This window comes from Tetrao urogallus, assembly GCF_951394365.1.
Source record: "Tetrao urogallus genome assembly, chromosome: 1".
Lineage (NCBI taxonomy): Eukaryota > Metazoa > Chordata > Aves > Galliformes > Phasianidae > Tetrao > Tetrao urogallus.
In genome coordinates this window covers 127,374,229-127,400,507 of record NC_136813.1, presented here as the reverse complement: position 1 = coordinate 127,400,507, position 26,279 = coordinate 127,374,229, and the positions used below count along the sequence as shown (strand labels likewise).

Sequence of the window (26,279 nt, the reverse complement as noted above, 5' to 3'; positions counted from 1 at the left end):
ACCTGTCCTTCAACTTGTCTAGGACTTATTTTCTGAAGTCACTTGTCTAGCCTGCTCAGAGGTACACGATGAGATTTCTCACTTGACACTATAAGTGAATTTAAAGGTTAGGATCTTGCTGTATTGATCAGTGAAGGAAACTGCTGTAGAATAATTACAGGTAAAATGTGAGAACTCTGTGCGCCCAGTTTATATAAGCTAATGGACTAGCAAATTATTGCTAACTGAATTGCGTACCTTTGAAAAAGCATGCCAAACATGCCAAGCATGTGCAAAGTAACATCTTTCCCATTTTCAGAAGATGCAGAAATGAATATCAGTGAGGAGATATCACTCTGTGGATGTGTTATTCTGTGGATGTGCTACATGTGTTAAGTGTTCATTGCAGTCAAAGAAATAAAAGCTAGAAAGGAGTGAGCCATAGTGTTTGTAACAATCCCTTTATGAATCTTTCTCCCAGTAGAATTCAAGAGAGTGTTTAGTTAGTGAACATGTCCCAAATGTAGTTTTTAGTAACATTTAGTAAAAAAACAGTTATTGGTGAGAAAAAGAAAAGAGAGCAGAAACGTTTTAAAGTTTGGCTAGCTATGTTTTTCATTAGCAGTTAAAAAAAATTTAAAGTCAAACATATTTAAATAAACTTTTGCATAGCTTTGAGTGTGCAGTGGCATCTCATCTCATTTTTGTCTTTGCGCAGCATGGTATAGAACTGTTCCATTTTGCATTTTTGGTACACATTGGTTGAACACATTGGTTGAACAATGACAGTGATCTTACTGTATGTTTGTTCTGTCAGTCTGCTACCTTATTTAGTACATGCAATTAACATTTCTGCTCCGAAGATCAAGACTGTGGTTTTCTGAAAGCTATTTGTGGCATTTATAAGTGATATATGAATGTTCCAGTAACATTCATTCATTAGTTTACCACACACTTCAGGGGCATGGGGGGTAGCCCAAAATAAATAAATAAATAAATAAAATTAATTAAAACCAAAAAATATTAGACTACAAGTCCCATGAATTTCCAATGCAGATGTGAATGTTCAAGTGTTTCCACAGATCAGATTCAAAGGTATCAAGATAGTCTCCCAGAAAAGTAGAAACGCAGTTGGGAACTCATTGTAAAAGATTTGGGTTAGGATAAGCCAAGCATCATGCTAGAGCCCCGTATCACTTTCAGGAGTTTAATTACTTTTTTCTTCTTTTCTCTGCTTTCAAGATATGCTCTGTACCAACTGTTAGCATGTACTCAGTGTGGAAATTCACATTCTAAATAGCTTTATTCCAGGCTAAATTCCAAAGTACTGGAAGCAACTAGCCATGACAAAGATCAGACAGTTGTAACTATAGATAGTGCTATCTGCTCAGCCTATAATAGTGGTTAAATCCATTACGGTCAATGAAGTTCCAGAGTCAAATGCAATCAAAATCCGACTGTGCACCTAAAATTAGGCACTGTTAATGACATAGCACATTGAAAGACATTGTCACACTCCGTGTAACTAACAGTCTGTTTGGTGCCCATGCTGTTGACCTTGGGAGAGTAACCTTGATGTTCCCAGAAGTGAAACATCATGTAAGACTAAGAGGATTGACGTTTAATTGTAATCATTGACACTTCATTAGCACTGTTCTTTTTTAGACTTCATTGTATTGACTTTGCAGTGCTCATCAGTAATGAAAATTTGATTCTGTGAACCTTTAAACATGAGCTCAGTAGGTATTTTAGATTTTCCTTGCTTTGAACTTTGTGATTACATTCCCACTGCACAGATTTTACCAGTTTTTGTTTCACAAACCTCTTTGTGAACCAGCAAATTCATATAAGAGGGACAGGAAATATTCCTTTTAAATGCCTTTATTCCTAGTTCTGGACAACTTTTGTAAATCTAAATATCTAACATGCATTATTCACATGCATGCATGAAATGCAATCGCATCTATCTAGGAAACTATCAGATACTTACCAATGCACAGGAACATTACAACATACTGTAAGGCATGTCCTTCATAACCATAGTGGAGAGTTCAAGTACGGAGCTGTAGTTAATAGATATTGGGAGAAGATTGATCCTTTTCATGTTGAAACTTAGAGTGATCCAGATCTGACTTTTCTTTTTTGTTTTGTTTCTACTTAAATCTACTTAAAAAGACACCTGCAAGATTTAAGGGTGATTCAGAAATAATTCAAGGTGATTTTATCTGGAGTTTAACTTAATCTGCCATTGGAAATCAATGGCCTTCAAACTGAAGTAAAAGAAGCAGCAAATAATTGTGGTGAGCTTGAAGGAAGAACAGCTCTGAGTATCAGAAAATGCCTCAGTTTCCATTTTCCTTGTTCCCTCAGGCTTTGTGACTAAATGTTTACATCCCATTCCTCTAAAACAACTCAGTTTCTCTCCTGACTAGCCATGATTCTCACTATGTTACCCAGCCTCCAGATCTCCTCTGATCCTCATTGTGTTTCTCTTCTCTCCCTCTGTACCTTATCAGCAAATTCCCTGTTCTTTCAAGTTTTCCAGCAAGTCCAATCAAGAGGCCGCATGACATGGCCAGTCTGCAGGCCAAACAGCATCGATCCTTACCTATGTAGGAATCATTAATCTGGGTTTCCTTCCCACTGTTCAGCTGTCATCTTTTTCCCAAATAGGCATGAGCTGAGATCTGACTTTCTCCATCAATCTGTTGACTCTCCATAGAATGGTTTGATAAACAGGCAGACAGACTATAATCATAAATGATTCCCTTGAGAAATCTAGCTTAACGCAAGAGACTTTCTTTATGGTAATAAATCTGGTGGGCACACTGTATAGATATCTTTTTTTGTATATTTTGTTATTTAACAGTTTGACATTGACAAGGAAGCAGGAGAGAGACAGATTTACCATCGATACTGTATGGAACGGGCATCCGTACACTGTGCCCATGTGTTCACCACAGTCTCACAGATAACAGCAATTGAAGCAGAACACATGCTTAAAAGAAATCCTGGTAAGACTTGAATTTTTTCCTTCTTACATTTCCTCTCAGTACCTACATTTTCTCAGATTGAATGAAAGCAACAGGCATAAAAACATAAGAGCAAGGCACACTGTGTAGGTATGTGTGGCTACACTGCAGAGAACAACTGTTTTTCAAAAGACATGTACAGACAATATCACTTGAAACACATTCTAGTAGCATATGTAATCTGGAAAAAGTCAAGTTCAGCATCATGCAATAATTATATTCCGTGCCATTTTAGGAGAGTATTAGTTTACCTCTGTGGATGTCAGGATTTTTTTACAGGGAGTTTATCTACAGTAGGAGACATATATTTCATCATCCTCTGGTGATGCTAATATATTCTAGTCAACTGAAGAAAACAGAAGGTGGAATCTTTGTAATACATTTCACCAGCTTTCACAACTTGCTTTGCTAGTAGAGAGTGATATGCTCTTGTAGAAATGTGGCAAAAGGTTTCATATGTGAAATGATGTTAGATGTATTATACTTTCCAGTGATTATGCTGTTCCTCTTTACTTAATATTGAAAGATATGAGAAGGCTAAAACAAACCATAGATCACTACAACTAATTTCTGTATAAATATCATAGCTAGGAACAGCAATGTGGTTGAGGTCATAAGCATCTTAGGACTTAGGCATGATAAATTTAAGAGATGTATATATTATTTTTTGTTAGACAATCAGAACAGTTTAAAAACACAGTTAATGTATGTGCCCAAAAGTTTGTTTAGCCCTATGCATCACTCTCATTAGATATGGAATTTATCAGAAAATTTGTCATATAACATATAAGGTAATGAGCCCAGTTTGATGAATCATTAAAGCTCTTTTCAAATCAGCATAATGCTTTAGAAAAATAAGCCATAGCATTCCATCCACAGGTATACATAATTTTGAGATTGTTTAGCAGATGTGCTCACGTCTTGGTTGTTTCAAATATAGCACTTCTTTAAGGACTTTGGATTTTTGCGGTTTTGTTTTGAATTTGGTTTATTTATTCTTTTTAGATTTATTTTAGGTGAATTGCAGTGCTAATTATAGATCTGGAACTGTTATCCCTGCTACCTTCAGTGCCACAGGCCACACCACAATTTCTGCATTAGGATAAACAGAAAGTTATCCACTGGACCCTTAACTTCATTGCTGTCTGACTGAAAAGAATGTGGGGTCAACAGAACAGAAACATCCTCTTTTCTGTTTACAAACAAGCAATCTTCTCCAACCTCCTAGTTCACTATGGGAGAACTGGTTCATATAGGACTTAGCTTTAATACTGCAACCACTTTCAAGCTCTTCCTAACAACATAGGAATCTTTGACTGTTTTTCTTTCTGGACAGTTTCCATCCATTCTCTGGTATTAATGAGGGATTTTTGAATATTTTCACTCATCCACAGCAGGCTGTATATTGACCAGTCTCATATTCTTTGATTAAAATGCAGCTCCATTTACCCTTTCATCAGTAGTGGTGTTCAATCTGTCATTTACATAAGTCTCAGAGGTATAAAGCGAACGTGGTTTCCCAAACTGTCCAGTTCGCTGTTTCTGCTCAACAAACAATATTTCAATTCTGTGCCCTACTGAAAATATGATGAAAGAGGGCTTTACTCCCATTTTAAATGTGGGGTCATTTTGTTTTGTTTAATGAATTGGTGAAAATTCTGTTCTAACATTGCCCCAAGTGGGTCAAATCAGAATCATTTGATTTCAGGAAGGAAAGGAAAGAAACTGGAATTGATTTAGGTAACGATAGCACAGGATGATATTTTCTGTTGACAAACTGCAAAGATTCAGGACTTTTTCAGAGTTTTCTCTTATGATTTTGGTCAAATATATACAGCTACAAAATCTAGGTCTAGATCTTAACTAAATCTCCTAGAACTTTGATTCAGAGTATTCTCTACTACTTAAGAAATGTATGTTTTGTAACTGAATGAAAATAATAGAAATTCCACAATATCATCTTTCAAATCATGGATAAAACTTATGATCAGAGACAGAACCTTACATGATTCATCAGAGAGCAGGTTTAACGTTAGACACTCAAGCTTTTGTCAGATAATTTCCTAAATTATTATTCAAATTTAGTACTCCTAAAAATTAAGCACAACAGCAGCATGTGAAGTTAGTTTGATGTAAGCAGTCACTCTGCCAAATTTAGACTGTACACTTTATCTAGCAAGAATGCAAACTGCCCTTTGCCCCAGTGCAAAAGCTCTCTTTTCTGCTAAATCCTCAGAAGTCTGGATAGAACAGGCCTCTGTTATGCCATGCAGTGAATAAGTGTGTAGTAGAGCACAATTTCTGCTTTCAAGAGCTTTCTATCAAGTAATAAAGCAGGCAACGGTGATATCAGGATTAAAGATGTAAGGGACATATTACACAAAAAAATGGCTAAGTGGAGGCATAAATTCAGTCTTGAGAGGACAAAAAGGACCTTTATATCCAGCAGGGTTTATATTAACATTGAGTACAGGTCAAAAGAAAGCCACTTCAATGCTGTAGAGAGTGGAATATAACATGTAATAGCTTTGTGGAGAAAACTAACAAAAACCGTTGTATTAGGCAGTGCTGTTCTCGAGCCATGAGTGATAAGAGTATGTATTAACTGTTCACATACTGCCATTGGAAGGCACACTTGTTCTTTCCTTAAGAATTTCTCTGACTCTGAAGATGTTTGCCTCTGCCTTTTCTCTGCTTTTCCAGATGTTGTCACTCCAAATGGCTTGAACATTAAGAAGTTTTCAGCAATGCATGAATTTCAGAATTTGCATTCCATGTACAAGGCTAGGATTCAAGAGTTCATTCGAGGTCATTTCTATGGGTATGCTTTTACTTTTCCAGATTTAGCAATGATTTTCCAACACTATTTAAAGCAAAAAAACAAGCCAATATGTCTAACAAATACTTCATAAAGGAAGTGAATTGTTACCAACTTAGTCAAATATCTGTCTGGGATTTCTCAGACAGAAACTGAAGGAATTTCAGATTCCAGCTCTAACTCTGCTTAAGACTTTGTGGGATCAGGCAGAAGATCTTGATTATTTTCATTATTTACCCAAGATGGACTTTATCAGATTGATAGTCACCTTAATGTGAAGAAAAGCCTCTCTTTCATTATTTTCCTGGGGTAATAAATTTCTCCAGAATAGAAAAACATGTGTTTTGTATGATTACATCTTGAAAAATACTTTCATGCTTGTATGTTTGTTCACTTGGTTTCAGCCACCTTGACTTCAGTCTTGAAAATACCTTATTTTTCTTCATTGCTGGGAGATATGAATTTTCCAACAAAGGAGCTGATATGTTTCTAGAAGCCTTATCAAGACTAAACTTTTTGCTGAGGGTAAGGAAGCTTCTGGAAATGTAGAAAACTTACTGTATTATAGAAGTCATGTGCGATAGTTTCTATTTCATACTCTGGTTTACAGGAAAATAATTATAGCACATTCAGGCTTTTCATACACCTATCTCCCTGAATCATCAAAGCATACAACAATGCCAGATTGCTTAAAAATAATTGATTACGTACCTCAAGAAGTTAATTTGTGGTTGCCACCCTTGTTTTTAAAGAAAAATACTAAAAATACGATTTAAGAGTTTACTCTGAAAGTACACCTATCAGAAAGAAGATAAAAAAATAATCACATAATAATACAATTTAAAAAATATTTTTATGCTAATAGCTTAAATTATTTTCCCATAAATTAAAGATGGCTTTATTGTTTTACTGTTACAACGCGCTTGCCAGCTCCAGATTTCATCCAAAACTATTCAAAGAACACTTGCTCTGTAATTACTTCGGAAGGGGATTTTGGCTGGGATCAGAAGGATACTCTTACTATTTGTGAGCCTGAAAATGATGGTGAAACTTAAACTAGGCTCCAGTAGTGTGCCTGAACCTCAGAAATGCTCAGCATTGGATACTTTGATACTTTGAAGACAAACTGTATACCTTATGACAGTTTGTTAATATACACTAATATAATAGCATATAGACTTTTGAGCTGCCCTAAAGAAAGGGAAGAATCTTAAAATCATAAGTGAATCCTATTATTTTACACTACACATTTTTTTGTACCTCCATCTGATAGAAGCACACTAACAGTATTTTTGTTTGTCCAATGTTTATGGAGTGGAAGTAATTCATAATAATTTTTACAGCTCTGAGCAGTTTACTCTTAGCTTTCCTTTAAAGAGTTGCTGACAAGAGTCCAGTCTTGTTCTGCTCCACATGAGGAATCTCTCAGGAACTTGATCTTCTGAAACTTGTTTATGCACAAGAGAAGTAAATGAAACCATCTATAACCAAAGGGTTGGATTTTACATCTCGTGCTTTTTGCCTTTGGAGTAGCTAAGATGTAAGAAATGAGCAAGAGGTTACTTGTGGGGTTTTTTTTGTGTGTCTGGCAGGTTCTGTGTTAGGGATTCAGATATACAGTGGTTTCTGATAATAACTCTTTTAGAATATACACCTGGGGCACTGCTGCAGAAGATTGTTCTGCTTGCTGTATGGAGTCCCCTGCCCCACATCTGTGCACTCTTCATCTATTAAACTAGTTTCTCATTCCTTTAAGCCAACCAAGTTTATGTCACATGAGAAAATCTGTTTGCTATTTTTATTTTTATTTTTATTTTTTTGCTGTTTATATTCATATCCTAAGCCATGCTTTACTAAACCATGAGAAGCCAGGAAGATCCACGTTGATCAAACTGGAATTGAGCAATTGATACCTGTTTATCTGTATCTGTTCTCAGTTATATTCCTGACTTGATAAAAACTTGACAGCTAAAGGGAGAGGAGTAAGATCAGAGTCTTCCTGAATGACCAGTGAAAGTCTGCTGGGTTTTGCTGTGACTATTTTGTAGTGTTAACGTGGTCTTTGATACCCAGTGGTGAGTTTTAATTTTTTCTCTCCATCCCATGTCTGTTCAGGTACATAAGAGTGATGTTACAGTTGTTGTGTTCTTCATTATGCCAGCAAAGACAAACAATTTCAATGTGGAAACCCTGAAAGGACAAGCAGTCCGGAAGCAGCTCTGGTAATTGCCATTTTCACTGAGAACCTTGATTCTCAGGGAGACATATTGATGTTTCTGATGAAGATTAATATTCTTTCTTCTTGTCACAGTTTGTTATGAGTTTATAAGGTTGTTTTGTTGTTTTTTTTTTTTTTAATTCATTTTACTACTTTCCAAACAAAAAAGCAAAGCAGAATTCAACCATTGAACCTCATCTCCCTGTAACTACTCTGTGATTCTACACAGGAGGAGATACGTGAGGTACTTTCAGATTGAGACACATCATAGAACTGAATGATGATATTCTTCAAAGAAAATCAAGAAAGTGAAGGATTAATTTTGTTTAAAGAAAAAGTGGAAAATGTTATTTCATTCAGCGTACTTACAGATTAATTATCTAATCAGGCAAATCAAAATGTACACCCTATCAGATGAGCAAAACAGTTAAATACTTCTACTGCAGAAGTAAGGAAGCTGATTTTTAAGCTAACGGACAAAAGCTCCTAGCTTCTGCCTTGATACCTGTTTCTCACTGTGTTTAACCTCTTTCAGATGCCAATTCCTTAGTTATAAAATTATAGAAATGACTCAGAGATCTGTATATAAAAGGTACAGATTACGAAAAGAATACTGTTTAAAATATATATATATCTTTTTAACTGCCTCCAACAGATAACCTGTGGCTGAATTTCTGGGTATCAGGAGACAAGTTGAAACCTTTGATTAAAGAATAATGAAATCGCACAGACGCAGCAACAGAAATAGTTTAAGGGTCATTGGAATATCTAGCTCTGACTGTACTTGAGAAAGAAGTCAGATATGAGAAATCTGTTTGCTTTCTAGATTATCTCTGGAGTCATCAAACAGTGACTTTGGGGATTTTCAGAAAATGTTTTGCCACTCTGAAAATGGATGCCACAAAGGTAGAGGCTGGAACTGGCTGTTCAGATGTGGCTTCCTAAAAAGCAGTGCCTCTGAGCAGCCTTCATTGGCAGTAGAGAGTGATGGTTCATTCCAGATCACGACTCATCCTCTACAACCTCAGGAAGAGTCTAAAATGGGCAAGCAAAATCATCTTTTGAAATTGGCCAACACCTTCTGTGGATGTGCAGAGGATTTACACAATTATCTTCAACTTAGATAGCTAAAGTGCTGTAATATATCCAGAGCTTTTAATGAGAAAGTGTATGCATCCATCCAGGGAGAAATACCATTGAAGCCTGATCAGAATTAAATGGATGGCGTGTTGTTGCTGTCATAGGGCAAGATTCTGGCTGTACATCAACTTCAGTAAACTAATGTGAGTGCAGTGAGAGACAGCCATGCTTTCAATGGGCCCTTTTTGCCTCTGCCATATTTTTAATTTAACGCATGTAATGTTTGAATGCAATACAACAGGTATATATTAAATAAATACTATATATTAGGAAAGTTTAAATGAAATGAAATTTGCAGAGATTTTTCCCAGTTGTATCTCTATTACATGGCTGTTTCTCTGGTACTCACAAATACAGGCACAATGGCAACTGTAAAAGTAAACCAAAAGGTGTGAAATCATGCAAAAAGTTTTGTTTCCAGATGTTCTCTGCGAAAAGTAAAAGATCCTCTGTGTCCTTCAGTGCAACAATGCCACGATCATCATGTGAGCTGCTGTAAAAAAAAACACTTGATATCACTGTTAAATAATAATATTAATTGATTTGATTTTAAGGATTCCACAGAAGTTAAATACAGGGATGGCAGTTATCAAGAAATAGATGATGGCTGATATGGGATATAAAATATTTCTTCTGCTTATGAAACAGCAGCCTATCCTATCTGGGTTAAGTTTTGGAGATTGTTCAAGGCATGAGTCAACAAAACATAGCCATGAGTGGGCTAGCTTGCTGGTATTTGAATCAATTTGTTTTGACATTTAGCTGCTTCACAGCTCACAGAGAATTAAGTCATCTACTATTGTATCAATGTGAGCCGAGAGAGAGCAACTAAAAATAAGTATGTGGTTTTTGAGCTTGGTAAAGTTTAGAATTTCACTCAACAAATTTTGTCCAAGTCCAAAGTCTAATTCTTAGAAATCAGAAAAGCAGGAAAAGTCCCATGAAAGTGGGCATTTTAGTCAGACTGAGAGTGTATTTGCTGTCTTGAGAGCACTGCTTTCAGCTGTACTTCCAAGCTCTTTCTTCTAGGATCACGATGATATGGCTCTTTGCTTTAAGAATGGTTGTTCACTCAAGTTCTTTCTCAACAAAAATATAACACTTCTGTCACAGGTTTTATCATTAGTTTAAAACATGGGCTGGGCTTTCCAGAAAGATGTTTGATTTCCGAAATGACTTATGCCAAATTACTTGTTAATCTAACCCTTATTTAAAAAAAGAAAAAAAAAAAAAAAAATTAAGTGAAAGAACAGGGCTGAAATGGAAGGAAGAATCTTGCTTTAAAATCACCATTTTTTTTTTACCTCTTGTATTGCTCATAAGGTCAAGTTAAACTGAAAACATCTGGGCCTTCAATGCCTATTTCTCTACTTAAAGTCACATATATGTCTTCTTTTTCATAGCTGAGATGAAAGTGTGGCCTACTGATCAAAGTGCTGGAAATAATCATCTGTTTCTGGCTTTAGCAGTTAGTTCATCATTGGGTACAGATCGTATCCTCTGTTGCACTGAAATGAGTCATGGCTGCTGGTTGGGTAAAAGACATTTGAGAATTAAACCTCTGCTTCTGCATTCTTGGTTCCACCAGCACAGAAAAGCACAATATTATTCACAGCAGCAGGGATATGTTTTATTCTGTCTTTGAAAAGGATTCTCATGTTTATACATAAATGTATTTATTTTCCTAGGGACACTGCACAATCTGTGAAAGAAAAGTTTGGAAAGAAACTCTACAATGCCTTACTAAAGTGAGTGTATAGGTTACTTTGTCCTGTCTTGCAGGGCCACATATTCACGTGGCTTACCTATAGTGATTTGGTGGTTCTACTCTTTGTCTAAGAAATATTGGGGTCTACAGAAAGGATATAGGAGAAGGATATGGGACCCTCTGTGCTGCATACAGGATAGTTGTATGATAGGCAAACCACAGATGAAAAAATTAAAGGTACTAACATCCCATATTGTAAAGGATCTTAAGAGACATGGGGGATGTTTATGTAATGCTGAGAACTCATGGACAAAAATGAGCACCCGAGACAAATATGGGTTACTGAATTGGTTGTATCCTTTCAAAAGACAGCTGATGTGAGCTGGAAGTGAATCATCCAGAGCTAAGAGGACTGAAACTTCAGCAAAAATAAAGTGTGATTGAAAAACAAAACAAAACAAAAATTCCTTTTGGAGTTTTCTGTAAGTTAATTGGAAGGATAGCAATTTTGTGGGAGAATAAATTGTAGGGAGCGTAGAAGGGACAGGAAAACTAAGGAAAGATTCAGGTTGACATCAGCAGACTTCGGATCAGACCTTGTTTATTTCTTCTTCTTTTTTTTTTTTTTTTTTTTTTTTTAAGCATCTTTAATGTAAACTCATAATGCTAGTTCTCAGAAGGACTGATAGTGAATCATTTGGTAAACTAGGCTCTGTGTTGCCTCCGCAGAGGAGAAATTCCAGACTTGAGCAAGATTCTTGACCGGGATGATATAACCATTATGAAAAGAGCCATCTTTTCAACTCAGGTCAGAAAGCAAATTATTTATATGAAAATCCACTGTGTAAGTTAAGCACAGCTGTGTACAAGGATTGTGTGTATGACATGCATGCTTTGAAAAAAAAAAAAAGTTTTTAACAACAAAAAAAAGTTTTTCACTGGTAACATTTAAAGATCGTCTGTGATTGTTTTTGAGGAAAGTCTGATGCAAAATAATTATTTTGGCAAATCTGCACATCTTCCCCCAGTCACATGCAGGACAACAAATGCTGTCACTCTTTTCTTTTATACAAAGTTCAAAGTCTTTGCATTGTTTCTGAAGCTTGAATTATTCCATTTTAATGAAAGATGTAAATTCAATCCCTTAGGAGAGTTAAGGTCAATCCTCTGCCACAAAAAACAAGTAGAAATAAATGGTAGGCATTTCTAAAGTTAATGCAAATACATTTCTTTTGAGGTAAATTAGCCTGTGACAGCTTCTATGGTCCATTTTGTGTCCTGGGCTCTGTAAAAAAACAATGTTCCTTTCATGTCTTCAAATGAAATGGTAAAAAGCTATCCACATTAAAAGCAAAATTTCCCAGTGTCTTCCACTAACCTCAGAAAATGGTAACAGGACACTTTTCCGGGAGCTTTGCCTGGCTCAAGGATTGTCTTTTCTCTTTTAAGCGACACTGTCTGCCTCCGGTGACCACCCACAACATGATTGACGATGGCAATGATCCCATACTCAATACCATCCGACGTATTGGCCTTTTCAACAACCGAACAGACAGAGTAAAGGTACCTTCTGTTGTTTTCTCATTCTAGATATAAAATGGAATTAAAGAGTCTGAATCTGGATCATCAGCATAGAAAGAACAGTCGAATTCCTGATAGAGAGTCAGTAATGTACTATTTCTTCCCCCTTGCCCCCTTTCCAGGAATAATGATCCAGTGAGCTCTGAGAATAGAATACAAACTGTTTGAATAATTAGTCAGTAAATTGCATGTAATACTGTAGACACCTCCTCCTGCTTCTCAACAGGCTTGACTGGATAGGTTGTACAAAACTGGCATTACAACAGGAAAATTACCTACTATACCAACAGGCTTAGCACCTAATAAGCTGAATGTCATGGATAAAAATTCTGTAAAGTTGAAAGAGAAAGTCATCTTGAGACGTGTATTACACGTCCATGAAGACACAGTTAGCATATGAAAAAGCTACAGTGATGCCAATGAAAAATCTTACTTGATTCCTTGGGATCAAATAAGCTTGCATAATGAGTTTACAAGCCATTTACTGATTGAATACAATTTACCCAAGCGAGTAACATGATTATATTATTAAGAACAGAGAAGGGCATATCCCTGACATGGAATAATGTTCAGAGTATGTAAATGCAAGGAAGAAAGGCCCAGAGAAGGTTTAACCCTTCCCTCATAATCCTTTCTCCCTGAGCTGATTGGGCAGGCTATAGAAGGTGCTTCTCTGCTTGACAGTGGAATATGGGGCAGTGACCTCAAACCCAGCAGAGTCATGCAAACAAATTAGCTTGGGTCCTGGAAGAGGGATATTAGCCTAAGCTAATAAGCTTAGTCTTTCAGCAAGATCAGTTAGCCCAAGTCCAGAATTATGATGATGGTATTATAATACATCTGGTTTCAGCTATCCTCTGAGAACTGCAAGCATTCCTATTTTTCAGCTGGGTGCTCTGGAGCGCTGTATTCTTATGAGGTCTCCTCTGGAAGAAAACATCCCAATATTCAATATTGTGGTACAACAGACCAAGAGAACCAATGTAGTACTGCTAAATGTTACAGCCTTAGGCATAATCAACAATGTGCATGGCCCTTCTTGAGCAAGAAGAATAATGCCAAAGACCCATTCAGAAAATAGTGTTCATTATCAGTATTATTTCCAGGACAAGACTACATACAGACAGGTTACAAGATAATGCATTTTAGTGTGGAAATTGAATTAGATAACAGGATGGACAAGGAAGGTATTCTCCAAGCGCTCAGAAGAAGACCAGAGTGAAAAAAATTACTGAAGCTTACTGATAAATGCAATGCATTGATGATGCTTCTCTTTCACCTCTAATGTAATTTTTGAATATCCAGGTAATAGTACATCCAGAGTTTCTTTCTTCGACAAGCCCGTTGCTGCCCTTGGACTATGAAGAATTTGTTAGAGGTTGTCACTTGGGTGTATTTCCATCATACTATGAACCCTGGGGTTACACTCCAGGTAGGCAATCTGTACATTTTAATAGGTATCAAAAGATGAATACCCGTTCTGCTGATGCAGAATAGATTTAAAGCCAGTTTCTTCTAGAGTGCTGAAAAAACTCTTTCGACTCTGTTTCCTCTGCAGTGCAAAGGTCTTACTGCTGAAAAAATTTGGGGGCCAGGTGGTATTAAATGGCATCTACTGACTGACAGCTACTCAAATTTGTCCCTGCGCTGGACCCTTTTCCATACTAACATGTAATCTTTCAATTTTCTGTGGCTTTAGAACAAAATAAAATAAAATGAAAAAGTCATTTTTAAATATAATTTTTAATTTGCATAGGGGATTTTAAAAGATTTAGAAGAATGTGCGTATTGAAAAACAGAGAAGAGAGCAAGAATTCTGATGCTGCCAGCAGACATACTTCTGTGGGTTTAATTCAAGATAGCAATTAAGTTTGGTATGTGTATGTAACACCACATCTAAGATATTTACCACAAATACCTACATGAAGTAATAGATATTCTCACAGACTTAAAGGGAAATTTTTTAAAGATACAGAGAACATTTAGTTTTAGGTTCAAAAAAATTTACCCAGACTTACAATGGGTACTTAACACCTAATGAAATCAGTACAAACCATAAACTTGAATGTCTATCAAGATCAAAGCCTAGGTGCCTGTTTTATTTTGTATGTCCTGCAAAATATCTTCTGTAATCTTGATACACATCTGAACATTTGGATGCTCCTCTGAAGTGAATTCACGGTAAGCCAGTGAATCAGAATAAAAGTTTTGTGAAGTTGATCATTCTCCAGAGCTATTTCTCACTACTTAAGAGAGCTATCTAATTCCAATGCAAGTTTTGGATTCTGGCACTTTCTCTTCCTGTTTTAGTCTCAGCTGAAGTATAAGGAAAATGTGACAGCCAGGGACGATTTTGAAATTAAATTTTAAAGTAACCTGACCAGAAAAGTTAGACTACTACTTAGCAGTTTGAGGAAAGCTGCAATTTACACTTGTTAAAAGAGTTATTTCTTTTGCTAATGCAGAACAGATTCTCTTTGTTGATGTATCCATTTAATTCTCCCTGAAACAGAAAGTGTTCTTTTTTGGTGGATTTGTAGCTCTGCTGTATCAGCTTCATTGTCATATGAAGGAAGGCCATGTAGATGGCTTTCAGCATTTCAGTTGGAGTATTTTACTTCATATGTTTGTTGCTTTAGGTTAGGCTTAATATTCATCAGCAGAAGCTCTTTAAGCAGGAGTAAAAAGTTATTCTTACTCACAACCATGATAGAAATAACTACAAAAGAGGCATGCATTTTATAAATTTGTAAAGCTGATTCCACATGTACTTTGAAAGCAATTCAAACTTAATGTTTTCTCTGTTGTTACTCTAGAGACTAGTTTAAAAGCACCTAATAACAACATACAACGTATTGCACGCTCTTGCAATTAGGAGAATCAATTTTACAAATAGTAATGACTCACCTAATTAACATTTGTGTACAACAGGCTTCAGTTTAAAATGCAGACAGTCCAGGCCATGTCTCACGATTCTCTGTTTCAACACTAGAATCCTGCGATTTTTTCAGTTTAGCTACTGGAAAACACAAAAATATATTTGCAAAAACAGTATGAAATTTTCTCTTTAAAAATCCTTTCTTTTTCTTTCTCTTTTCTTTTCCCTTTAATCCACTACAAAGCATTATAGTTTTCCCTTGATTTTTTCAGAGCAGCTCTAGTTTTATGGGACCTTCTGTTCGTCTATTTCATTTTCTATTTTTCTCATGGGGTGAAACCATTCAAAACATATTGCCTTATATTATAAACATATTGCCTTATATTGCTTATATCATAAACATTTTTTTTTTTAATCTATTTCTTTTGGCAGCTGAATGTACTGTGATGGGTATTCCCAGTGTGACCACAAACCTTTCTGGATTCGGCTGTTTCATGCAGGAACATGTTGCTGACCCAGCTGCTTATGGTAAACTTTTTTAACACCATATCAAAATAGTGCCTCTGAATTAGGAAGCAAAACCACAGCAACAATGCTTCAGCTTCTGAATTTCATGTTTTTACTAGTACAGTGCATTAGGAAAATACATTCAGAGCTCCAAAACTCTGGTGATGTTGAGCAAGCTATTCAAGCTTTGATATTTATCCATTTTTTTTTTCCAGGTTCTCTGTCTGTTATCTTTAATCTTTTGTTTGCTCTGTTGTTTCAAAATCAGCCCTCTTTATCCCACACATCCCTTCAGTACCTCTAGTTACACTGGAACACTTGGAGACCTTCAAAAGAAGCAGTGAAAATCCCCTTCTCTTTGAGTAGTCCAAGAAGGATATGCTGTGACTTTGGGAACAGTGAGGCATGCCCTCATCAAACAAACAGTAAATTATCTTGTACACTAAAAATAAGCCTTTGACAATAAAAGGAGCCTACTTACAGATAAGAATCTGCTCATTAAACTAGAAAAATGATCCCTCATTAAATTGTGGTGAGGAGTACAGCCAAATCCCAGTACATTAAGACAATATTGAGAATGTGACCAAACTAAAGCATCTTACTAAGCACATTGGATTGTCTGTACAATCAAATGGAAACATCTCCACGCTAGTCCCAATTATATCCTGACCTACTGGAAGGGATAGGGCCAGCTGCAGAATATATCTACACCTGCTTGGCCAGACATGTCCTTGAAAACCTTTAGAAAGGTTACAGGTAGAAAGACGGGTCATTTGCTCTACTCTGCAAAAACATAGATGTGGGCATTGACACAACTTAGGTAATATTTGTAAGACTATGTGACAGACAGTAGAATGGAAATGTAAGAGGTCAGATTCCACTTTCAGTTCAGCTTATCTTCACATTTTCTTTGTATCCTTTAGGCATCTACATAGTTGACAGGAGGTTCCGCTCACCTGATGAGTCATGCAACCAGCTGACTCAGTTCCTGTATGGATTTTGTCAGCAGTCCCGTCGCCAGAGGATCATCCAAAGAAACCGAACTGAGAGGCTCTCAGATCTGTTGGACTGGAGATACCTAGGCAGGGTGTGTGAAACTATTAATAGAGGTATTAAAAATTCCAGACACTCTGTCTTCAGCATCATGCTACAATGCAAGGAGGCATTCCTGTTCTGAAAAGCACCTGTCAGAGGTGCTAAAGATGATGGCTGCCTTTATAGTTTGGTGTAATTCTTCCATTGTCCTGTGGTAAGGATAGGCATAACTTAACTGAATGTGTTAGAGCAGAAGCCAGACACAGTGATCTCTTTCTACTCCTTATGCCAACTTCAGTACAAAAAGCTTATGTCTCTGAGAACCCTGGCAACTGTACAGTGAGTAGGATTTGTGCTCTGTAGTCTTTCAAGAATTCTATCTGTTCTTCCTAAAACGCTGCTAGACCTTGTGGCTCATCAGCACTCCTGTGCACTAAATCTGTGCATTAAAACAAAATGGAGTTTTTAATTTGATGTAGAAAACACTACTGTACCACCTACTAAGAAGAAATTAGCAAAGCAACGTTCTTAAATCTACAGGAAAAAAGAAGTGGATGGATGCACATTTATCAGTTTTGTAACTATTTTAGATCTTGTTCTAGATCTTATATTTTAGATCTTGTTGGTGTCTGTGTGAGAATCTTTCTGTTTGTATGACTCCTAACACTGTGTAAGACTCTGACACAAGCTATTATTTTCTGTACAGGTAATGGTGACTGGTGATTATAGTAGATTCATCAACTATTTTTGGCAAATCCTTTAATGTCACACCTCATCAAACTCATAAATATTTCTTCTTTTTAATGGTTACACAGTCTTCCTATGCAAGGATGAACCCGAAGTTTGAGTGTATACACATGTATATTTAAAGATGTAAAATTCTCTGGATAAAAAAGACCCTGTTATATGCTGAGAGATAAATACTAGTCACTCTACACTGAACTACACCAACCGTCATGAGTGCTGGTTTCCATCTTGGTACACCTTCTGCTTCAGTATTGCTATTTCCCAGTAACACATTTTTTACAAATATCAGTATCATTTGGCTTATCTTGTGTTCGGCCATTGTTCATCACCATCTTTGAGAAGATACTCATTCTTTGTTCCTTTTTTTTTTTTAATCTAGCCAAGACTTCCTTGACTTGTAAAGATTTCTCTTTTATGTTGCAGTATTACATGCATGCTAGACACTTGGCCCTCAGCAGAACATTCCCTGATAAATTTGAGATGGAACCATGTGCTCCACCAAAGGTAAAATCTGCTTTTTAGAGATGAATTCATCTGCATTTTCAGTTACTTTACAGAGAGAAGGAAAAAGAATATGTGTGTGTGTGAGAGTGAGAGAGTCAATAAGGTTTTACTTAACTATAGGGAAGTTAACTCACAGTTAAAACCTCTAGTTATAGACCCAAGCTCCAATCAGAACTTATAATGGTGTCATATGCAAACAGTAAGGGTACCGTGTGCAATACAGAAGCAGTTCTTCAGATGATCTAGAGTGACATGGATGGGTCTATGCCACTATAGACTAGCTGAGGAATTGGCCTTTGCAATTTCTGTTAGAAGAGAGTCCCTAATTTTTCCTCCAATTAACCCCATGGAGAAGTTCGGTACAAACTCAACTATTGAAGAGCAGTTGGGAAAGTGTAACTAGGGGAAAAAAAAGACACAAAATATTGCATTAATCTAAATAGAGGATGTGAGGAGGAGACTGGCTGTAATTTCAAGGGGTCAGTTTATAGGCACACTTCCAGTCATTTCATGTATAATGCATAATAGCATCAGTTTGAAAAGGGACCCAGTCTAAATTCCATGCTATTTGAACTAAATCTACAGAAACCACCAGAGCAACTTGTATTTTGAAACGAGAATGAGAAAGGAGGCTTAGGCCAAAACTCCTTGTTTGGCTCTAGTTCTGCAGATGTTGGCATTATAACTAGAAAACTGTTCAAACTTCAGACAGATTCTGAATTCAGCACATTCTGACTACAGAACTTAGAAGGATTTAATGTAATGGTGAGGATTTTAAAGCTCAGTAAAGATTATCATATTTTACAAGAAACCATGCTGGAAAGAAAGCCTATCTTTTATGACACCAGCTAAAGATCACTGGCATACAAGCACTTTCTAGCAGAGAAGGATTTAAGGGATCTGTGTTCAAGGGAATTTATTTTTGGAGTGCAAAGCAGTCTAGTTTACATCCATTACCCATGATTTGCTTTGTAGCAATGACAGTCTTAAATTGCTATACACAATCAATTAAGGAACACTGTGGTAATTTGTATGCAATTTGATTCTCTCTCTGCCAGACGGAAGGTTTCAGGTTCCCAAGACCTTCATCAGTGCCACCATCGCCTTCTGTCTCTCAGCATTCCAGCCCTCACCATAGTGAAGCCGAAGATGAAGATGAGGATGAAAGATACGATGAGGATGAGGAAGCTGAAAGGGATAGGCAAAATATCAAGTCTCCATTTTCACTTGGAGTATTGCCACAAGGAAAGAAGAAACAGCATGGAGAGTTCAGGAACTGAATGTGTTACTCTCCATCCACACAGAGTCTCTCCATGTATTTAAGAGTAAAGTAGGCATTGCAAGCTTTGTATTAAGGACAGTATGTTATATTTTAGGAGAATCTTAAATGACACTTGATCTACATTGTTGGGAAGCCTAATTTTTCTTCATCTTGAAAGTAGTTTAAATGACAATTCTTCTGTGCTCCTCAGAAGTAGAAGAATTTTATCAAGCTTAGTAAACTTAGAGAATGTAACAGTCTCCTTAAGCTTATCTAAAGTGTAGATCACACCTTTGTCTGCATAATCATCTACACTAATATTAGTTCATGCTGATAGTTCTGCAATGGTTGTTCCAAATGAATTCTTCCTTCATTTATGTCCCTCACTCCCTCCTCCCAAACTAACATAATCTTTAAGCCAGAGCTCAGAAAATTTAGAGAAAAAAAGTGTTACACTGGAGAAATCTTGTCAGAGGTAAAAAACTGAGAAGAAAATGGTCTTTATCTTTCCTTATGCTGTTTACCTTATTGTAAACTTGCATCATTTGAAACATTTTTTACAGTACATGGAAGTGTCTTGGATTAAAACACACTGTGGAACAATATAAAGTCTTATGAGGTGGTCATTTGAATTATAGATACAAATGAAGTCATCTTCTTGAAGTCCTTTAGACCCACAATAAACAGCAGACTGTTTATTTTCTGACTCCTCTGGTATGTCTCTTTAATTGTTTTCATCATGTTTTACATTGAGTTTGTTAACAAACTAGTTCAGAGAGGAAATTAATGTGACTTGTCTAAAGAGAATGAGAAAATTAACTTAATTAGCAGCTGCACATACAGACAAAGATATGCCACAGAACAATTCAAAGCGGTGTAATTTTAGTTCTTCCAATTGCCCGCTGGTTTGGGCTCTATTTCTATTTTTTGGAAGAGATCTGCCAACAGTTTATGGGCCAGTTTGGTCCAGTTATGTGACTAATGGGGCCGGGGGAACCCATGGACCACAACCTGAGAGTGAGAAAGGGGAAAAAGTAGGGAGATGGACCAAAAACAGACAAGCAGCAACGATCTGAGGACGCAAGTTAATTTACTAGATAAGATACCAGAATGCAAGGTGACAAAATATAATAAAATATAATTGGAATTGAAGCTAATAAATCAAATGAAATGAGTGTCCAAAAACTGAAGACCTTACTCTAATGCTGAAGGCAAGACTGCTAGAGAGCACACACCACAGAGATGAGCAGAAAGGAAAGGGAACCATCTCACGGCTTGTGAACAGTTTTATCGTTCCCTCTAAATGGAAAATGGAAACAGAACAATAAAAAGTCCTCTGGGAGATGTAGTTCTTCTTCACTTCTGAGATAGGTATACTCTGAACTATCGACAATCCATGAAACTGGAGCATTAGCTCTTTAACTCCCAGTGCTCTATATGATGTTAGGATGTGGAATGCCAATAACAAAAATCATAAACCCATGACATTCCACTCCTTATTCCACATTAGTACATCATGCTTACTATATATATACAAACAATGATTAACATGCATTACACACATACAAACATATATATATACACATATATATGTATGTGGAATCACTGACTACACTCCCTTAACATCAAATTCCCTTATGGTATACAATGAACATCCTGATTTTCCTGTGTCACCCACCAAGTTGACCCAGGTCCCTGAGCAAAAACAGTTCCATGGAGAGTTTTGCCCTTTCCAGAAGCTGGAAAGACCAAAACCACTTTTCCCAGTGTGCTCTTTACATGTACTACAGAGTCCTTATCTCACTCTACAGTATGTAGGGAGCTGGATTGGGCAGGAGCATCTCAATTCATAGATCCTCAAGCCATCAGGCAGGTGGCTTCTGTCAAATGATTCTCCCTATGCTTAAATGTTTCATCACCCATTATGTTCAACATACTTTTTAACAACATTGTATAGTTTGATTTTACCAGAAGATGGTGCATGACAAAGGTGCATGATAAATTCACTCAATAGCATGATATTTGGCCAAGAATTTAAAGAGAATTTTTGAAATGAGTCCCATTATCAGATTCAATTCTTTCTGGAGTGCCATGTTGCGGCAGTACTTGTTTCTCAAGACCCAGTATGGTGTTTCAGGCGGTAGCATGGGGTACTGCATATGTTTCAAGCAACCCAGTGGTTTCGTCCATCATGGTAAGCATATAACACCACTGCGAGATCGTGGCAAGGTGATATAATCAACCTGCCCCGCCTCCCCATATTTATACTTTTGGAATCGGCCTCACCCCCAGAGAGGTTTCATCCTCCTGGTTTTCTTCAATTGTAGTGCATGTTTCACAGTCATGAATAACTCGTGCAATAGTGTTCATAGTTAAGTCTACTCCTTGGTCTCTAGCCCACTTACATGTTGCATTTCTTCCTTGATGGTTTCATGGGCCAACATAACTAGAAATAATTCATGCTTGTTTTGTCAGTCTAAGTCTATTTGAGTCACCTCAGTTTTAGCAGCTCAGTCTATCTGATGGTTATTTTGTTGTTCTTCAGTACCCCAATGCTTTGGCACATGAGCATCTGCGTGACGCACCTTTACAACAGTAATCTTTATTCAGGCAGCAATGTCTTTCCACAATTCAGCTGCCCAAATAGGTTTACTCCGTTGCCAGTTTTTTTGTTCCCGCTACCATAACTACTCCCATAAAGCACTTGCCACCGTCCATGAGTCAGTACAATGATAAAGCACTGGCCACCTCTCGCGTTCAGCAACATCTAAGGCCAGCTGGATGGCCTTTACCTCTGCAAATTGGTGGCCTCTGCAACCTGCTGCATAGAGCTCCACATAGAAGATTTCCATCTGTGATGCTTCCCCACAATACAACATGTTCCATCTGTGAACAGTGCAAATTTCTTTTCATTTTCTAGTAGTTTATTGTATAATGGGGCTTCTTTAGCACGCAATACTTCTCCTGGTGATGTTCCAAAATTTTTACGTTCAGGCCCATCCATGATCACTACTAAGATTCCTGAAAAACTGAGGTTCTCCATCCAAGGTCATTGTATAATCAACACAAACCAATTAATCCTAATGGAATCAGTAGCCTAATGGGTAGAGGGACCTGTTCCTTTAAACATCCAGATTAGCACTTTCAGATAAGGTAATGGAAGGACCAGCATTTCACTACTGATTACTTTGGAAGCAGCACAAACCACATCATAGGTGGCAAAAATCTCCTTCTCAGATGGAGAGTAGCACTATTCAAATCCCTTTTACAGTCAACTCTAGAATCCGAAAGGTTGGAAAAGGTCTCTTCTGAAAACTATAGAATATCATAGAATCACAGAATTGCACGGGGAGAGCCTGCAGGACTTCTTCCTGCTGCCTAAGAATGATGGAATCGTGGAGTCATTAAGGTTGGAAAAGACCAATGAGGTCATCAAGTCCAACTATCAAAAAATCATAGAATAGTAGAAACACAGAATCATAGAATCATAGAATCACAGAATCATAGAATCATAGAATCATAGAATCCTGGAATCGTAGAATCATAGAATAATAGAAACATAGAATCATAGAATCACAGAATCACAGAATCACAGAATCATGGAAATGGCCTGGGTTGAAAGGGACCATAATGATCATCGACTTTCAACCCCCCTGCTATGTGTAGGATTGCAAACCACCAGAACAGGCTGCCCAGAGCCACATCCAGCGGTGGACGAGCACCAGGCCCCAGTGTCCGCTTTGCAAACAGAGTGTGCAGTCCATCATCCACACCACGCCAGCGGACAGCAAGTACGAGGAGCTGGTCCTCAGACCGGCTCCAGTGGCATCCGTTGCCACCCGACGCCCCGCAGGGCCCCGGGCAGCCTGGCCATGGCCTGCAGTGCCCAGGCGTTCTGCGGGCGGCCTCTCCCGTGACACCTGGGCTTCCATCTTCCGGGAGAACCCGGCCCTGCTGCGGCCCCTGCGCTCCTGGCTGCAACGGAAGCTGCGCCGCATCCTGGGCACCGAGGAGCCACAGGCAGAAGCGCTGGCCAACAGCGTCATCTCGGCCCTGCTCCTCGTCGGCTTGGAGCAGGACATCCTGATGGAGAGGCTGGACCTCCACCTGCACGGCCACACAGGCAACTTTGTAAGGCAGTTCATCGCCTTCACCGTGCAGAAGTACGGCAGGGAGGCTCAGCGCTTGCTGGGCCTCAACGTCACCCCTGCTGCTGGGGCACAGGAGGCCAACCCAACATGAGAGCCCACAGCTGCCCCACAACAGGAGGCTCCTGACCCTGGCCCAGCACTCTCCAGCAGCCCTGCCAGCTCCACCAGGGACGAAATCCCAGGCAGGACAGGAGGAGACGTCGCTGGGCATCCCAGCTGCCCGCATAACAACCCTGCGGAGGTCACCGTGGAGCAGGCAGTGCCCCATGAAGAGCCAGGGCAGCCTGTGGCAGGGCCCTCTGGCCACAGCCTTCCTCAGCAGTCCCGGCGAGCCCCGAAGAGGAAGGCCAGCGACTGCCAGGCCTCGGCATCACCAAAGAAGAGGCCACCCAGCCGGCAGCAATAGAACAGCGGCCGAGCTGATGAGACTGGGGCCGGGCAGCAGCTGGGACACACGCCGGCCCCAATGGACCCTTGCCATCAGTGTCCAATTCCACCATGCAAATAAACTAGAAAGACAAACCGCAAAAATACGTGTTGGCATTGCTAACGGCACAGCTGTTGTTGCTTTCTCCCCTTTCTCCTGCTGCCAAGCCACTGCTGGCACTGTTGCATCCTGGACAGGGACCCCATGACAAGGGAAGGGCAAATTTCTGCACCTGGGGGAAACTTCCCAGGAGCGCATGACAGCTGGGGTTAGCCAGCTGGAGCGGACCTAGGAGTCCTGCTGGACACCAGGCTGAAGCAGCAAAGAGCCCAGGCTGCCTTGGTGAATGGCGCCCTGTGCTGCGTGAGGCCCGGTGCTGCCAGTAGATGAAGGGCGGTTATCCTGCCCCTTTGCTCAGCTCTGAGGAGGCCACAGCTGGAGAGTTGGGCCCAGATCCGAGCTCTCCAGCGCCAAGGAGACCGCGTGTTGCTCATTTTGCATGTCCATAGCCCCGGCAGGGCAAACTGTCTCTGTGCCACCTGCCCAACGCTTGCTGAGCTTGGTGGGATGTGGTGTATTTGGAGGGCTGGGAGGCTCGGTATGAGGAGCAGGGTTGTCCCCAGCCTTGCACAGGAGCCCATCCTCCACTCACGTGTGATGTGCCCTCCAGCATCTGCATGACAGGCTGCACATGGCCTCTACATTATTGTGGGGGGTGTTTTTAAATTAAAATGTGACTCTTCCCCTGCGACATGCGTCGTCCATGCCTTCCTGGCTGCCATTACGGAGGTTAACAACATGGCCCTCGGACGAACGTTCAAAAAACGCACAAGGAATTCTAGGGAGAAGCTGGAAGCCTGTTTAAATATCACACGTTCCGTCACATTAGCAGCTCCCTCTGGGCTGTACCTTTCCATGTCCAATGCACGCCACGCTGTGTACAGATACCAGATAGGTATTTCCATCCGTGTTTTGAATTTGTCGTATATACATATAGCTGCAGAGAGCAGAGTGGCAAACTTAACGAAGGCCCAGTGCGCTCTGAGTATAAAAAACTAATTTCTAAATATGACATCGGAATGCAAAATAGCACAATATTACTGACCTCTGTGGATAAGGAAAAGGCTGAGGCTCTTAACGCCTCCTTTACATCTGCCTTTAACAGTCGGATCAGTTATCCTCAGGGCACTTTGCTGAAGAGACAAGTAGTAAAAGAAAAGGGGCCGCCTCGTGAATTGCGAAACAGATTTATCTTTCCCTCTGAACAGAAAATGGAAAGGGAGCAGTGAAAGTCTTCTGGGAGATGTAGTTCTTCTTCTCTCCTGAGATCCAGGTACCTGGAAACAGCAACAATCCACGGAACAGCACCACTAGCTCCTTAACTCCCAGTACACTGTGTGATGTTATGATGCGGAATACGGATAACAGGGCTCATAATACCATGGCAGAGATATTAATTTTGCCAGCGGGGCTGATGAACTCCAAGTAGACACAGATTGAGCAGACCAAACAGCGGGAGTCATCACGACTTCTCTCTCAGCTGTAACTTACATGTTTCTAAAACTCCAGTCGTTTGGGCAGTGGCTTACGTTTTACAGAGCTCGGTTTTTAGTTACTCTTTGGAAGCTGAGTCCGGGAAATGCCCCCATAAGACATCACAGATGGCACCTTCCATGCACTGCTTGGCAGATGTGCAGTGGAAAGTGGGCTCTCGGCTGCGCCTTGTGCTGAAGCGTTAAGGCATGTGATGTAATGCTTTGTCACTACGTGGCTTTGGGTGCTTTTTCCTCCCTGTACTTTCCATGCCAAATTATAAACCTACTTGAAAGCTGGAAGCAAGCAACCTCACGTCTGCACGGGAAAGCTTGCGATGAGCTGAGTAGATGCTGCCTGATCTGGAGCTGCTTGATGAAGTGCAGCTCTCCCTGTCAGTGCGGGCGAGGGTGCCAGCACAGTGCCAGGGGCCTCCCCAGGGCAGGCTGCCCACAGACACATCACAACCCTCCTATCCATGAGCTCCCCCCTGATTTTTTCAGCAGCCCTGCTGCCCCCTGCCTCCTTCCTTCCTGCTCCCTTTGCACTCCTCCCCAGACCCTTCCTACTTCCTTCAATCCTCCTTTCTCTTGGCTGCTTTCCTCCAGCCTCCTTTCCCCTCTCCCTGCTTCCAGACCCCTTGCTCCTCTGCTGCCCTGCCCTGCAGCTCTCCGTCATGTCAGTGGAGCTCAACTGGGCAGCCCCTGCCCTCCCATCCATTGACTGAGGGACACCAGGCTTTTGTCCTTCACTATCACCA

At 39.3% G+C, this 26,279-nt stretch overlaps 1 protein-coding gene across 1 annotated transcript in view; it reads left to right on the top strand.

The window, feature by feature from the left end:
- GYS2 (glycogen synthase 2) overlaps positions 1–19,427 on the top strand; it is a gene marked incomplete at both ends in the record, with an annotated part of 39,903 nt that extends 20,476 nt beyond the window's left edge. Inside the window, 12 exons of the mRNA XM_079536472.1 lie at positions 2,849–2,993; positions 5,715–5,832; positions 6,234–6,354; positions 7,945–8,051; positions 10,876–10,935; positions 11,625–11,703; positions 12,345–12,458; positions 13,782–13,908; positions 15,787–15,882; positions 16,785–16,948; positions 18,067–18,147; positions 19,206–19,427. Of these exons, the coding sequence (XP_079392598.1) occupies positions 2,849–2,993; positions 5,715–5,832; positions 6,234–6,354; positions 7,945–8,051; positions 10,876–10,935; positions 11,625–11,703; positions 12,345–12,458; positions 13,782–13,908; positions 15,787–15,882; positions 16,785–16,948; positions 18,067–18,147; positions 19,206–19,427 (1,434 nt within the window). The remainder of the gene's footprint in view (positions 1–2,848; positions 2,994–5,714; positions 5,833–6,233; positions 6,355–7,944; positions 8,052–10,875; positions 10,936–11,624; positions 11,704–12,344; positions 12,459–13,781; positions 13,909–15,786; positions 15,883–16,784; positions 16,949–18,066; positions 18,148–19,205) is intronic.
- Between the last annotated feature and the right edge of the window lie 6,852 nt (positions 19,428–26,279).